The sequence below is a fragment of the Trachymyrmex cornetzi genome, unplaced genomic scaffold (genome assembly GCF_001594075.2).
Source record: "Trachymyrmex cornetzi isolate Tcor2-1 unplaced genomic scaffold, Tcor1.1 scaffold123, whole genome shotgun sequence".
NCBI classification, from domain to species: Eukaryota; Metazoa; Arthropoda; class Insecta; order Hymenoptera; family Formicidae; genus Trachymyrmex; species Trachymyrmex cornetzi.
In genome coordinates, this window is record NW_017295795.1 from 887,300 (window position 1) to 904,814 (window position 17,515).

At 40.3% G+C, this 17,515-nt stretch overlaps 1 protein-coding gene across 5 annotated transcripts in view; it reads left to right on the forward strand.

Moving 5' to 3' along the window:
• The window catches only part of LOC108770135 (Protein tyrosine phosphatase 99A), a 230,540-nt gene that overhangs the window by 199,574 nt on the left and 13,451 nt on the right, over positions 1-17,515 (forward strand). For 3 of the 5 annotated variants that reach the window (XM_018521487.1, XM_018521504.1, XM_018521494.1), the window contains exons 4-5: positions 5,365-5,552; positions 5,642-5,756. In XM_018521487.1, coding sequence (XP_018376989.1) covers positions 5,365-5,552; positions 5,642-5,756 — 303 coding nt within the window. Of the gene's footprint in view, positions 1-5,364; positions 5,553-5,641; positions 5,757-13,404; positions 14,160-17,515 lie in introns of those variants that run through there. The other 2 variants (XM_018521514.1, XM_018521521.1) reach the window with 1 other exon arrangement.

The following is a 17,515-nucleotide window of genomic DNA, read 5'->3' on the forward strand; positions in this document are numbered from 1 at the left end:
GATATTTTATTAAAAAAATACTTTTTGTTAAAAATAATCGTTATTTAAAGGGAAGAAAAATTGAGCCATTACTTTTTAGTAATAGAATGATATTCTTTTGTGTGTACACTAATACAGGGAAAGAACGAAACGACAATATTTTTGGTCTGTAATTTTTCAAAACGGTGATAGATTCCATCGTTTCTCCATCTGCGGCACACTTTCGCGCTTACCTCGTTCCCTCCGTTTTTAATTACGGACGATGCATTTTCGGGCTCTAACGGGAAACACTGTTGATGCGCTCTTCGAAAAACGATATCTTCCTCGTCGGTTATTGCGGCGCGGCGCGGCGCGCGATTCGTTTCAGTTTGCAAACGGAATGTGGCAGTCGATATGCCCACATCGACATCGACGATCGTACGAGTGGTGAATAATGCGTCGATATTGACAGGATGCGTAGACAGGTCACGTTGCATGCGATTCGCCGATCCCGTCGCGCGAGTCCGGTATAGGCTCGGCGACGGATTCGACGGACATTCGGCAAACAAACGAAACGACGAACAACACGATGATACGGTGGAACCCGCCGCGCATTGGTTTATGCTACCGGATTCTAATTCGTGATTCTAATTCGTGGATACGTGGTAGGCCGGCCGGTAGGTAGATAGGTCGATCCGGACCGGTGCTGGTGGTAGTCGCTCGGTCGCTCGCCCGTGTGGCAACGGCACGGGAATTCACGATGGCTCAAATGAAAGCACCCTTTCACCTCCCTCCGTACACCCGGATCAATAGGGCACGGACCGACGAAACTTCTCTACTACCACTTTACCTCGCGGCCGGGTCCAAATACGTATACGGCACCACGGTCCTCGTACCCATTTCCGGACCTCGTTCGCCCCCGCTCGCCATAAATATACAGCGCAACCGAGCTACCAATTAGCCATCGGGACACCCGTCGGCACTGCGTCGTCCTGGTAAGTTCATTCGCGCCAGCGAGTCGGAGAGCCAAACCGAAAATTGTAGGAACTTACCCGGCAGCTCACCGCTCACCTTTTTTTTTCGGTTATCATCGGTGTTAATGTAAGAGGATATTTCTGTGAGAATCCGCAACGATGATCCGCAGATCAAACGCGACATTCAATCTCATATTGAATGTAAATATGAATTATCTAACAAGAAACAATTTAATTCTTCTCTAGGTATTTATAAGTAATGACAGTTTCAGGATTTTTAACTTTTTAAGATCTTTTCAATGAAGGAGGATGTCTTTACGAGAAGTACAATTTTACGAAAGTATGTAAAATTTAGCTTATAGACATAGATCTGAAAATAATTTCGTTCCACCATCGAAATAATTATGTAGGACAAAAAAACAAGGAACAATTTGATTCTTTTCTTTTCTCATTACTTGCAAGCAATGACAGTTTCTGGATTTCTAATTTTATATATAGAAAGAAGTTGTTTTTCTGAAAATCTAATTAAATTTACCTCAGCACAGATCAGAAAATAGTTGAACCATCAAAATAATTATGTAGGACACTCCAACTAACAGCTAGTGTTAAAACTTTTTACAGTGTTGCTCATCATACTTGAGATTCTTACATAATTATTTTGATGAGCCAACAAAATTATTTTCAGATCTGTATCTAAAAACTTTCAGATATCTCAACAAACTTATTCTATCCGTGTAAGATAGATGTGTCTATGTGTCAATCAACATTCCATCGTAACAATCGATTATGTTTGCTAAAGGAGATTATTCACTGGCCACATTGTTAATTCTGTATATCGAGCAAGTTGAGCAGATTTACAACCGCTTGTAATAATAACGATAAATGAAGGACTCAAGGTTTAATCGTCTATTGGTTTAACCGAGAAATTTGCTCATTGATTAGATGTACTATATCCCGCACTCAGTATAATTAACTTTGGCGTGGAATAAACGGGAACGAAGCCTTTCTCACTAAAAATCGAACAAAAAACTGACAGAGAGAAAGGGAGATAGAGAAGGAAAAGAAGTGAATCGCATTGTTGCTGCCGCAACATCCGATGGGTCGGGATCCTAAGTAAGTTCATTCGCGGGAGTCGTCTCGAGAATCGGGAAAGAGCGGTAGCTTCTGTCTGCTGTGCGAACTATTTTCGATTCCGACGGGGTTGATAAAGTAGTAGAGGGACTCGGCAGATGCAATAAAGGCGCCTTTCCGCGAGTCACGTTTCGACGTAGCGATGGGAACCCGAAGAATCTCTATAGTACAGGGTGACCGAGGTAATTTATTTTCCACCTCGATATTACATAACGACAATACTTTGTCGCGTCCCGGTTAAATGATGAATCGTTTGAAAGCACCAAATCAGGTCGCGATTCTTCGATCGTGTCGTGCCCGACAATGCGGCCCAATTTTTACACCCTTATCATTCGTTTACTCAAGTTAGTCGAGTTCGACACGAACCCACCTGTTTTACCCGTTTTACCTGTAAAAGCGCAAGCGAGAATGTATTAAGAAAAAAATTAATAATTACACACAGTTTAATTACGGGGGAGGGGAAGGGATACATTTACGTAAAGCGCCAACTTCGATCGGGATGGCGTAATTTCGCACGCTAAGCCATGTAATATGTACGCTCGTGTACTTACGGTGCTATTACGCCGATACGTAGATTTCGAGAACAATATTAGCAACGTTTACGCGGACGGTTTGTCACGATTAAGCGTTTCAGCGCTTACGGCGAAATAGGTACTTCGATAATATATCACGGAAGCATAAAACCGACGCTATCGTCATAAACACGCCGACGGGGTAATAATAAGTTAACGCAGATTTAGCACCGGTAAAAAGTGCAGCCTGCATTTATCGCGGCGCTAAATTGCAACGTAAGTGAAGGGGCGGAGGCTGCTTAAGCGACTTATCACTTTTCACTTATTTCTACTAATACTCAATTCACTTGTCAGCTTATCGTTGTACGCCACACATTATCCTCTTTTCTGACAATTAAGTACAACATTTTTATCAATGGCGCAATTTTACCTTATACAAGATATATTTATATATCTTTTTTCAATACAGAAAAATAATTGCAGAGATATAATTGATTCAATACTTACTATTCTTTCTTGGAATCATAAATTAACGGTCGGTTTTCCTACTGGTTTACAAATATAAAGATAGATTGTTAGATAGAGGGTAATTAAACATTAATTAATAAAATAATTGCTAATTAATTAATTAAATTGGCGACGGGGCGAGATTGCTCGTTATCGCGGCAAAATCCCTTACTTTTCCATTTCTTGTAGCGACGCTTCGTGCGATCGTCTTCGCACAATTAATCGCTTCGTTATCGTGCAATTAACGTTTTCACCGGCATTAAACACGACGGATGGGTCGGTCAGGTTAACTGAGCGGCCACTGACGCACAACGCGCATTAAATGTCTCGGTATAATTTCTGCGATAATTTCTCATTCCCCGCGGCCGAGTCGGCCGACGCGACGCGACGTGCCGACGCGATATCGCGACAGCGCGACGGCCGCGACGGGGGTGTTTCAAAAAGTGACACGCGGATGCTAATTATTTCGAACTCGGGTCGTCTGCCGTAACTGGGGACAACGAGCCTCACCTGCCTTGCCTTCACGATAAGGCAACCTGAAACAAATTACACCAGCATTAAAATTATTACACGACCATTTTTTAGCGGCTCACACCCGCGCGTTTCAGTTGACGTCATGGAGATTGAATAGCCGCGCGCTGCTGCTTCTCGGATGTGTGAAACGCGTCGCGCGCGAAGAAAACGATATTTAATAACGGCAAAAATGCACGATGGAACGAATATATGTATTTTTTTTTGGGGGTGCGAAAAAATTCGGTCGTTTCCATCGACTCATTTTTCTGTGTAACGACATGGAAAAAGATATCAATTTACCGCGCGTATGTGGATTGCGATATGCGGATTTAGATGCGGTACGTATGCACGCGGAAACGCGGAATTAAAAATGTCCGATTTCGAAAACAATTCAACGAGGGAGGGAGATCAATAAACGATACATATGCTCGTAAACGATCGTGCGTATGTATATAAAGAGATATTGTTAACATAGATCGAATGATTTCGTCGAAAATATACATTCTACATATGTCGAACGTAAAATACATTCGCGCGTGCGTCAACAACACGTACGAATAGCTGCAAAATGTTATATCGTGCTCCTCCATAAACATGGGGAAAACTTGAAATTTCCAAGAGTTTGAAAATTTATATCCATGATTGTCGATTAAATATTACGTTTTAATTTTTCTCTGCTCGCCCGGAAAGGGGCGGAGGGGGCGGGACAGGAGAGTTACATATTTATTCGCGTTCGACGCAATCACAACTATCGATTTCCGGCCATCGAACGTTACGTTCCGCAGTAACTTTAAATATTATTTTTTACGGTATGTCATATCGCTTTGTTCTTTAGAATCAGGTTTTTTTTCAACTGATGGATTTCTATAGTGTATAATATTTAACGTTTAATTAAAATGTTTCGATAAGAAAGGAAGAAAAAGAGAGAAAAATTGATTGATTGATTGAGCGTTTATTTTAGTTTTAGGACAAGCCTTCTAAGAACTTTAAGACAAAACAGACAGTAATGCAACAAAAGTACAAAATAAAAGAAAATATGAATAGTACAAGATATAATACATTATAAATAAAATAAAGAGCTATAGTTAATAAGGAGTAACAATGAAAATAATAAACAAAAGAAACAAAAATAATAATACTTTAGAGAGAGAGAGAGAGAGAGATTGATTGATTGATTAAGTATTTACTTTAGTTCTAGAGCAAGCCTTCTTTAAAAATTTCAAATACAAGGCAAAGCAGAGGACAACGCAACAAACGTATAAAAAAAAACATAAAAAAAGTAGAAGATACAATTTAATACATTACAAATAATGATAAAGAGCTGCAAACAATAAAGAATAATAATAAAAATAATACAAAATAACAAAAATAATACATTACAGAAATAAAATGAACGACTACAGATATTAGTAAAAATAACAGAAATAATAATACTCTAAAGACAAAGAGAGAGAAAAGAACAAGAAGGGAGAGAACCGCGGAGCTTCATCGCGATTTCCCGAAGGAATAAAACAATCTGTTCTCGCATGGAATAAACATACACGATATTTAGATGAGCTTTGGCCACTCGAAGTCGTGCGAATTTCCTCGTGTAACGAGATACGTATTGCATTCATAAACGCGGATGTAATACTTTTCTCTTTCGAGCGCGCAATGTACTTTTTCAGGATTAGCTTTTCTCTTGTCTCTATTTTTGGGATTCCGTTTTCCTCCCCCGAAGAGTTTAGGATTGGAAGGATTTACGTTACAATATATATGATTATTTGCAGTACCAGAAGGAAAACCAACCATCACGGCGGCACACAATACCTCAGCGACGTCTATTTATCTGGCGTGGAAGCCACCGAGTCGCGACACCATACACGGCGAGTTCCTTGGGTATCGCATCGGGTACCGGCGACGCGAGAAAGCGGATGAAGAAATGAAAAACGTTTACATTCGTGATCCTGCTGTCGACGTAAGTAGCGTAACACTTCGTCTTAGTACGCCATTTGTTAGAAGGTAAAAAAAAAAAAAAGAAAAAAAACCGTGTCTTTTCTTTTTCAGAATCATAGTATTCACAATTTGGATACCTTCACGCAGTACCTCGTCTCTCTGCAGGTATTCAACCCCGAGGGTCACGGACCTGCGTCGACCGTGACGGTGATGACCGACGAAGGAGGTAAGTAAGTGGCGAGGGGGGGAGGGGAGGGGAAGGTAAAAAATTGCGAGCCGTCATCGCATGATTTTCCACGAGACTTGGAACAGAAATTGGAACGATAAATCCGAGTACGAAATTAAATTAGGAAATTCTCTCCGAGTATAAAGCAGATATAGAATACCGTATATACCCAAGCACGGTAAAGCAGAACGCGGGTATCGTTCGTAACAAGGTATTCAACGGAAAGCTGGTTTAGCTGCAGCTGCAATACGAGAGTTCTACGTAGTTACGAAGGTGAATGTTTGCTTGTTCACAATATCGTTTGTATTAACATTTGTGTTAATTATTAAGCAGAGAGCTCGTATTGCCCTCGGCTAGACTTAGACTTCGGGACCTCTCTTATCGCATCGCGGCAATTCGTACGGGATTACGAACGTATCTATCCAAATATTTACCATTTGTAATTGAAATGTTAAGATGAAACTTTGAAATAATTTTCTCCGAGAAAAAAAGGATCGTCAAGGTCTGCACAGAATGAAGTTTCATTCCTTGTTTCTAACGCATTTAGAATGCATTATATAGCCTGTTTAAATCTGCTGCTGGTGATTCATCGTTTTCATCGTTATATCCTGAATCATCGTCATCGCTCTGCGTATCTACCGCCAACTTTCTACCTACCGCTGCATTCTCGTCTACGATAGAAATTCTTCTCGAATGTCGGGAGTGCTCCATTCCCGAAGGGAGTATTCCCATAATCTAGACTGCTAGAATCATCGCGAGTACGCTTGGGAATTTCTCATTCACGGAAACGTTTCTCCACATTCAATAGAAATTTAATATTTTTATAAAGAGTCTATTCTGCCACAATTTATAAGGAGTTTCCAACGAGACTTAATTTTATAAGCTTACTAATGAGAATGAGGAGGAGCAAAAGAGAGAGAGAGAGGGAAAGGAAAACAGGAGATAAAGAAAGAGGCCAGAGGCAGCTGATTCAAAGGTCCAAGAGAGAAAGAGAGGATCTCACTCGTGCGAGAGAGACGCGGAACGGACACGGGAGGAAGGAGAAGAAGTGGGGATCGTGACAGCCGGTGACCGTGCGACAGAGGAAGCCGACTGCAGAGAGAGACCGAGGAGAGACGAGGAGAGAGATTGGGGAAGAGAGAGAGGGAGAGGAGGAGAGCCGGGAGAGGAAGAGGAGAAAGAGAGAAAGCAGGAGCAGCTGCTACGGCGTTTCGGCCGACGCCGCGCCTGGTCTCGACAATCGATTTTCCCCGATTTTTCAGCACGCGGCAGCCAAGTGAGAGAGAGAGAGAGAGAGAGGAGAGTGCTCGCTCGAGTCGGCCGCGGCGAGCACGCTGCATCGGCACGCCAGCAGCCGGTCTGCTCGTCGTCGTCGTCGTCGCCACCGCCGCGAGTTGTCATCGTCAGCCGGGATACGACAACGAGAACGGAGTATCGAGTCCAATCGAGTTCGCGTCGAGCGCACGTGCATCTCGGGTCTCTCGGCCGCGTGCAACGTTATTAGGCTAAAAAGTGGTGCCTTCATTTCCGTGGAGGCTTCGATCCTGAGATCATTGGATATTCATGGTACTGTGATCCTTTGCTGGTCGAAAATCCACTTGGAGAAAAGACGAGAGGAAGAACGTTGTAAGACGCGTGTACGGAGCGAGTGGGTGCAGCGACTGTTTCTCGAAAAAATGGAAATTCCGAAATAAATATTTGAAAGAACGTGCGAGATTCACGCTTCGGTCCCGTGCAGTACCCCCGATGGTGCGCCGGATACGAGAGGGACCCGCAACGATGCACGAGCTGCGGCTACGAGCGCGGGCGCGGACGCGGGCGGGCGCGTGTACGCGTGTACGCGCGTGAGTGCGTGAACGGTGAACGAGCGTAATTCGAAGTGAGCGCAACCTCGATGCAGCGCGAGTGCGCGTGTAGTCGTTGGCGTGCACGCGTCGCGCTCACGCGCGCGCTTGACAGTACGCGCGTCATCCCGGTGTGAGTGTCCGCTTTTGTGTTGAAATAATCTCGAGTCGCGTGCGTTTCCTCGTCGATTTGCGGTTGGTGCCAGCGGCTCGTGGAATCGTGGAATCGCGGAATCGCCGAGTGCGAAAAAAAGTCGCGACCGAGAGAAAGGCCGTCCCGCTGGTAAAGAAAGAGAGGAAAGGAAAGAGAGATAGAGAGAGAGAGAGAGAGAGAGAGAGAGAGAGAGGAAAGAGGAGAGAAGGAGAGAAAGAGAGACAGTGCGAGCTCGCCGAGATGGCGGCGGACCGTCGATTCCGACGACGCCTCCTCCGGATCGCTGGTTGACGCCTAGTCCGTGAAATCGTAAGGATATATCGCGGGCAGGTCGTCGCTCGCCTGCCTGGGTGTGATCCTTTGTTCGGGCCGCACGAGTCGCCGGGAGTCGCTCTTCGATCGGAGAGTCCCGCTGCTCCGAATCGGATTTCGCATTTCGGAGTGGGCAGAGGCAGAGACGACGGGGTCGAGGGGTCGATACGACGCGAGCGTAAGCGAGAGATGTGCATGTAGAGCAGTGCCAAAATGTAACTGGTGCGGCGAATCCGTAATATCCTCGGTACTTCGCGACAGGCTACGCTATAACTTTCCGCGTATCTCTTTACGTCTTTTTTCCGTGTTTTTTCTTTTTTTCTTCGTCTCTCTCGTTCGATTCGTCAGGTTTCTCCAGTGCGTCAGGCAGGTGCAGGAAGTACGAAATCGAACCGCTGTGTCCTTCGGAAAAAAATCCTTGGGATCCTTTCATGTCCTCGTACTTTGGGAACGTCGCGGGCGAATACTTGAAAGGGAAACGGGAAAGAAGGAAGAAGTTGATTAATCGATGGAGGAACGTATTCACATTGTGTAGAAAAATAACACTTGCTATATTCTCTCTTTCTTTTTTTTTCTCCAATTTTGCTTTCCAGTGCGTTGATCATTAAGCGTGAATCATCGTCGTGAACGACGCGATTTTACGAGTGATTTTGATTATCGAAAAGTATTAATCGGTTTCAATGAGACGACAGATACCACTAAAGTGAAAATGGGAACTGAATCCATAGCTTTCCTTCGTCGCTTAGCTTTCAGTCCTTTTATATTCAATGCGAGAAATTTCTATTGCAACTCTTTTCGATTATAGCAAGCTTCAATAGATTTTATTGACACTTTGTTTATTTTCCTTTACATTCGGTGGAAGAAGAAAACGCGTAATATTATTATATATTTGAGTCACTTTGATTAACGAGAAATATTGATAAATTTCAATGACACATTTGTGACAACGTTTGACTTACTTTGTTCATACTTGACACAAGAAAGTCTAACTATCTGATTGCGTTGTTTTTACAAGTAAAATTTTAGTTATCACAAAAAAAATCGTAAATTTTCAACTAGACAATAAATGTCATTGAATAATAAAAGCGTCGCTATGGCAGTGATTCTAAAAAATAGAGCAGATTGCAAATGGTGTTGAATAATACAAGAAACGGAGAGAATCACGTCGTCTCTCTAACTTCCGGTTCGATTCGAGAGGAAATATAGCAGAATCGAACGATTCTGTCGCGGTGCGGCGCGGCGCGACGCGGTGTGGCGACGCTCGGCGACGGCGACGGCGACGGCGATGACGACGACACGCGTGACGAAGCGACATTGACGGACTCGGTCGTCGTTGCGAGTTCCATCGGTAGAACTTGATGCATCCGCTGCGACCACATCGCGGAAACGCGTAGGGCCATGTTCAGATTTCCACCTGAGTACCATTCAGATTTATTTCATTCTTGTTGTTCATTGAACGTTAAAAAAGAATAAAAAGATATCTAGAGAGCACTCGGGTGAGAATCTGAACGCGCCCTAAGAAAAGAAACGCGCACGAAAGGAACGATTTTGTTTGAAGAATTTAGCTAAAAATTTAGCTAGATATAGATTGAAAAATAATTTTGATGTATCATACACTGAAAAGGTTTGGTAATGTGGGTTTAAACAAAAATTATTTTATTTTTCTAAATTTTGGTAACACCTACTAAATATTTAGGAAAGTAAAATAATTTTTAGTTATGTTAATCGATCATTTAATTGACATTGTTTCACTAAACATTTGGTAGCTATTACTAAACTCTTTTTTTTCAGTGTAAGAATCTCAAGCATGTTGATTAATGCTGCGAAAAGTTTTGATATTTTAACTATGCTAAATATCAAAGCGACAATGGTAACCGCTTAAATTAAATAATATTTTTTTTATTTTTAAACTCATCTATATTTCAGAGTAAAAATCGTCCATATTAATGTACTTAGGAAGTAATAAATTAAATTTGAATCAAATTTGATAATTTTCTTCAGTGAAATTGTTTAATTCCACCGTTTCAATAAAATTAACGACATATTGAATAGGATGATAGTAGCGACCGACAAAAATGATTAAAGTAACTCAAATTGGGTATAATTTGACATTGTAAATTTAACAATTCAGTTTGAGCGTCCTATATAATTATTTTGACGATCCAAACAAAATTATTTTCAGATGTGTACACTAAAAGAGGAGATTGGCTGCTGTAGCAATTTAGATAGTAAAATATGACATAGCATTTTTAATTGGCTGCTGCAGCCAATTAAGAATGCTATACTATATTCAACCAATCTTTCCTTTCAATGTATTTACACGAAAATAGTTTTGTTGAAGTATCTAAAATTTTAACTAAGTGTACAAATCCGAAAATAATTTTGTTGGACCATCAAAGTAATGATGTAAGACGCTCAGACTGATAACTAGAACATAAAAGTTTTGTACAGCATTACTCTTTATGCTTGATATTTCTACAAAATTATTTTCTGATCTGTAGCTAATGAAACGTTTAGATATTTCATTAAAATTGTTCTTTTTGCGTGCAGCCAAATTTGTAAATACTTCAACGGAATCGTCGGGGAAGGAAGCATGCGGCAACCGACAGATCGGCGCGGCGCGCGGCGCAGGGTCGACGCACGCTCCTCTCGACGGTGCTTCTCTCGCGCAAAAATCGCTCTCGTGTGATCGGGGTCAATCCATTCCTCGCTGCCGTTTCGAATCGCGGACTCTCGGGCTGTCCCAATTTCGACCTGACGTTCCTCATGAATAGTCCGTGGCGCGTTCATCGGAGCATCCGCGTGCGACATGCAATCCATCGACGTTTCTCTCCAATTCTCTTCTTATCCTGATTGAGGATACGCCATAAAGATTATGCTTTCGGAAGCTTCCTCCTTTCGGAAGATGCGGGACTTGATTACATTATGAAATTCATACAGCGCCAAATGTGTTGATTTCACTCACTCGTTATTGTCGCTCCTCCGTCCTCTTCCGGATAATTTTCGATAGTGCATAGATATTGTGAGACATTTTGTTTCGCGCCGGCCAAATGTAGACGAAACACGAAATGGGGCGCGGTCCCGGCTTTTTTTCCTACTCTCATTTGGACGATTATATATACCAGGGTTCCGTCTCACTGTGAAATAAAAACTCGTGCAAGCGAATTGACGTGGGAATCGTGGATTAGTCTCATCCGCTTTACATCGCCCTTTCTCGCGGAGGACCGAAGTTTTCAAATGTTCTCGCTAATAAATATTCAACATGTTTGACACACACATAGTCCGCTATTTTAATTACAATAACTTCAATCGCAAACGCAATAAAGGAAATATCATATTTTAATTATCGTTTCAATGCGAAGCGTGCAACACGCATCTTTTATGTTTCGTATAAAAAGAACTTTAACGAAACGTCATTATTCCTTTATAAGCCAATTGTAAGCTGTCGTTATATGTGGTCGCATGCGCGATTCTTCTTCATTAAATAAAAGTTTACATTGTCTCAAAATAACGCGTGTCGCGTTATTCGTCGGTATTATTTCGAAGCTATTGCAATTATTTATCTATTCCGAGCCAATTAGGCAGTAAATGGAATATGAAACTAGAGCGCGATTCTCTTTGTGCGAGGGGTATCTCGCCCTCTCTCTCTCTCTCTCTCTCTCTCTCTCTCTCTCTCTGTTTCTGTCTTTCTCTTCCTTTCTATTGACGAGGAAGCGCTATTGTTATATATTGGTCGTCCTATAATTTGCTTCTTTATCCATTTAACCCGGCATTCGAGCACACTCAGTTTCTCCTGCGACTGATGTTTAATTGTTCGCATTATATCAGGAAAATTTACTCTCGTCGCTTCAAAAGTACCTTCTCTTCGTTGATCGGAAATTGAAAGGATGTGCGGGAGGAAAAACTTGTACGTGCACGAACTTTCTATATTGTGCTGAGATCTTATTTAGAAATCAGTTCCCCTGTAAAGATATGAGTCTGAGACTTTCGTTCTAAGCGGTTAAGAAATAATCTACGTCACGAATTAATCTCTACAAATGCGAATACTTAAGAAATTCATTCTTTGATTTTAATTTTTTAGTAAAAATTTTGATGCAACAATTATAACAAAATTTGTATATTGAAGATTACCCATATAACATAGAAACTTGCAGCAATTGTTGCAACGTTTGCAATGTTGCTGCAATATTGCAGAAACGTTGCAGTGTTACTGTAATGTTGCTGAAATGATCTATCTCGTACAGATAATGAAGATACAGTAAAGCAACGAAAATGTTCAGTTAATTTTGAGAAAAAAATTGGTTTCGATAAAATTTGTCCTAACTTTTAATGATATATAATTGCAATTATATTTTCTGCTTTTTTTACTTCTATCTAATATTATTTGCATACTGAGAAAAAAATGTATATTCCATTTTAATAAATATTTAACTAGAGAGATACTAGAGAGATCAAGAAAAATACATATTGTATATAAGTAATAATTACTTGTTTCAAGTATTTCAAAAGAGTTCATGTATCTGTAAATCTATCATAAGTTTATCACAAGCAACAAATTTATTCAAAATACATTTTGTATGAGAGAATCCTAGTAAGTTTAACATATTTCAATGACGATTATTAAATCAAAATTCGATTTTTTATATATAAAAGATGTTTTATTTATAAAGTGTCGTTTCTTCTTGATCAATTTTATAAAATTCTTCAAAAGAAAATTAATTCTTGTTTTTAGTACACATTAATGAATTCTTCAAAAGTTTATAATAAGCATATTTTAAGATTATCGCCAAGAAAATATTCTTTGTTAAAAACAACTGTTATTCAAAAGGAAGAAGGTAAATTGAGTAATCACTTTTCTTAGCAATAGAGTGATATATTTCTGTGTTTAATAGATTGGTTGGTAGGACGATATATCGATACTGACCATCGTTGTTTAGGACGCCTATTCCCCTAGTCTCTATCCCACTAAAAATGCAAGGGGAAGTGACTCTACAACGTTCCAAGGGGGCCGAATAATCCGCTGCTGCCTGCGATCTTCCCTCGTGATACACGATCATGCGTTTGATGACGAATACTTAGAAACACGATCGGTATTTGTAATAATATACTTCAGCTACTTTCCTAGAGATCTACCTTTGAGCCGTTATCTGCAACGCTAAAGCGATTGCTATCGCTACGGGAGTAATTTAAATATTGATAAAGCAATATACAAGTCTTATCGATGTGAATAGATGCGCACAGCTAGCGCTATCGATGTCAACCGCTTTCGATTCGACCTTTCCGAGTCTGGTGGTAGATAGAGTCGGGTCTGACCTCGTGGAACTCTCTCGCGTTTTGTAGATAGTGCAATTTCCGCATTCGCCGTGCACGCTCCGCCGGGATTTCTCACTTGGGTGTCTCCCTTTCGCGCGATTCGAGTCGCCGCACCGCACCGCACCGGGCCGATTCACGAGGAGCTCACGCTCGCGATAGAATCGTCTCGGGACTTATGCGAGGTTGTTTGTTCTCAACAGGAAGTACTCATTCTGAAATCTACCGCCGTGCAATCACGCCGCGACGATTCACGCCGAAAGGTTGATTCGTCGCCCAATAACCCAGGGAACCTTTTACGCCCGCGATGTGACAGTGACAACGAATCGACTGATGTACAATGCGTCGTTGTGCGCTCTGCTCTTGGACCGCTGCGACAAAGACGGTGCGATAATTGAGCGAAGAGAGACGTGTCGCGAGAGGAACGCGCCGTGTTCCTCGGCGAGGATGGGCGAATTCGTGAAATAGCAAGAGAGAGAGAAAAAAAGGAAGATTTGGAGCAAGAGTAAAAGAAAGGAAGAAAGAGAGAGAGAGAGAGACGTACACACGCGAGCACGCGGCGTTCTACAGCTGCAGCTGCAGCGTGCGAAGAAAGGAAGGAAGAAGAAGAAATGTCGTGGGCCAACGTGGCCAGTGCCGCTCAACTGGCGGCCTCGCTAGCCCTGATCTTGAGACTTCTCGTTGCCACGGCGGATCCGATCACGCAGACGACCGACGAGACAATATATGAACGAACGACCTACATCGTGCCGTTTTCCATGGAGAATGACAGCGATATCGGAGGTAATTCGGCGGGGTCAACTTATGGCAGAAAGGCTGGCATAGAATTGTGCCTTATGCTTGGAGAAAGTACGAGGCGTTTGAAAACTATGAGGAATATATGTACATATGTATTATACGATATTATCTGGAAGGAGAACGATTTTATTGAAATATCTAAAAATTTAGCCGGATACAGATCTGAAAATAATTTTGTTGAATTATGAAAATAATTATGTAGTAAGGTTGCGACAAAATCAGGAAAATCAGGGAATTGTCAGGGAAATTGAAAACGGTTAGAGAAATCAGGGAAAAGTCAAGGAATTTTCCAAAATTTTTTGAAAAATTAAAATTCTTGGCTTTAAAGAAGTTTAGTACACATACTTATACAGTTTTGCCATGTTAAATTAATTTTTCAATAAAATATTTAACGATTTCCAAATCTGGATGAAAATACAAAAAATTTTAAAATATTATTCAAGTCAAGGAAATTATGAAATTTTGTCTGGAAATCAGAGCGAAGTGATGGAATTATAGGATGAGAAATTTGTGACAATCCTGATGTAGGACGGTCAAACTGGTTGCTAAAACGTTAAAACTTGTTGCAGCATTTTCATTATCGTTTAAGCGTTTTACATAATTATTTTTATGATACGACAAAATTATTTTCAAATTTATATTTAGCCAAAATTTTAAATAATTTTTAAATAAATTTTCGGGAAAACCGTGTAGAAATTTTTTTCGTGTAGAAATTAAATATTACAAGTAATGAAGCGATATTGCTCATTTGCATTGACGACACAACTCAAAAAACAAAGTTTTCTAGAAAATAAGTTGGGATATTGTGGATCATTAAAATTTTGCAATAATTTTGAAACATAATTTCGATGTAATAATTATTAATTATATATAATTATATATAATTATAGAAGAATAAAAGCATGTAGTATATTTTTCTTTTTTTCTTTAAGTTATTTTTTTACAACTTAAAAATAACAATTTTTGAATAATGTTGTTACAGCAAATGAACAATATATCGATAGAAATAAAAGACGATGAGAGAGGAAACGAAGAAGCAATATGCTTCGAACGCGGTGTTTCAAAGTATATTATTTTACAGCATTTTCGTTAGATCAAATAGGAGAGAGAGATAACATTGAACAGATAAGACCTCGTTGCGATACTCTACTGCGAATCCAAATCTACTTCAACGTGGCGTGAAATTACAACGTACGAAATTAGGTGTTGTAAACCTGATCCAATGTTACGTCTGGAAATTGAAGTTATTTATGTTTACGCGTTTTCAATTACAGTCGACTTAATAATCGAGCGATCGGGGTGCATCAAGATAAACCGAACAATACATTATTAACGATAACGCACAGAAAATGAGCTTTAAATCGATAATTGATATTCACGTGAGTAAAACGTGGCGCCGCGCGCTTGGAATATGTAAATGAATCCAAGGGTGAAAATCTCGTGGGCGTTTAGCGCGTAATTAATTGGCAAAAACAAACGCGCGCGAGTTTCACTAGAAAATGTCATGTACACTCGAGTATTGCGTTACGCGGCGCGCAGCAGCGGCCACCTCGTAATCACCTTGCGAGCATAAGACTGTCCACTCGTGTAATCGACGCTTAACTCATTTCCCGTTCCGTCTCGATTTCGCGGAACGCAACGTACGTGCGTGCCTCGTTCTCGCATCGAGACGCCTTAAGCCTTAAAGGAATCCGCGACTTCGCCTTTTCCTTAACTCTCGTCTCGCCTACAATGCACGCTCGACGATTGCGCGAACGTTTTAAATGCACACCAACTCGCGTACATACACGTGCCGCGGTGTTATGACACAAGTGTGAATCGTTCGCTGGTTTATTTTGTAATACGTTGCGGGAAAAACGATGTTTTGCAACTTTTTTTTTATCGCGCGTAGGATTTGCCTGACCATAATTGCGGATGAATTGGTTAGCGCATTGTTTTCTACACATAAAAGTATAATAAAAAATATTGACAGGATTGACCAGGTGTTTTCGTGTCTACATAAAATAGTACAGACGTCACATCTACTTTTTTTTGCATGCGCAGCATAACGTAACAGCACGTGCATCGCCATGGCAACGATTACTTACTGACCTTAAGTGTCGTCGGTGTATAATATTATGGAAATACGCTCGTCCTCAGAATTGTCTTTAAGAGAGTGAAACCGCCGTATTACATCTCTCGCGCGTGCTATCCGGACATTCTATTTTTATGACAGGACCCAAGGCCGATGGCCTAATCCAGACGTGTGAATGCATGTCAGGGTCTCGTCATTGCGAACTCAATTATTCTTGAGAGTCTTTTTATTTTTATGAAATAAATAAAAGTATTAGTATAATCAAGGATGTCATAAATTCCTCATCCTAAAATTCCATTTTCCCTGATTTCCAGACAAAATTTCATAATTTTTCCTCACGCTTGCAATAGTATTTTGACATTTTTTTCTACTTCCTCGTTTGGAAACCGTCAAATATTTTGTCGAGAGAGCAATTTAATATAGCAATGTAAATTATTATTAATATTACTGACACTGCTTGCATTTAATTGTTAAGTTTGTAGTATTCCAAAACTGTATAGGATGCGTGTGATGCACATACGCATATTGGACTTCTTTAAAGGTAAACATTTTTATTTTCTAGAAAATTTGGCAGACTTTTTCTTGATTTCCTTAACTGTTTTCAATTTCCCTGACTTTTTCTTGATTTCTCTGATAATAAACTATATCAAAAAAAATAATCTAATTGTAAAGTGAAATTTCCGGTAACCTCATATTCTAAGCAGAAACTTTTACAGAAAGAGTATTCCTCTTCCAATAGACTGGATTATTCATCAAAAATGTATTGGAGATATTCTAACAGTTTTCCTCTTGTATGAAAAGGAATATATTTACTGAAAGCGGAATGCCCTCTTACGAGTAAATTATATTAGGAACAGCAAGATTTTTACTGCAGATGCAAAATAAAAGTATTCTAACTGTAAGAATATTGTGCTTAGCATATTTTCCTCTTGATTTCAGAAGATTCCTCTTGAGGCCGTATATAAGAATAAAATCCTCTAAGATTTAGCGGTTTCTGCTAATATTAAAATTATTTTTTTTGGGTGCAAAGTAAAAAAATATTATCTCTATTATTAATAGAATTTGCAAAAATAATCCTCTCTTTGTGTTCAAAATTGCATTGAATTCTGAGAAATCCCGTAATCATCTAAAATATGTTAATTAATCAATCGAAGCCGTCTGTTCGTGAATGAAAATCGAGAAATTCGAAATAGTTGCAGCTCGATGCAACTATGTAGCAGCGCAAATCAAAGTGCATGCAGCACTTGAAACAGGTACGTCGCGTCGG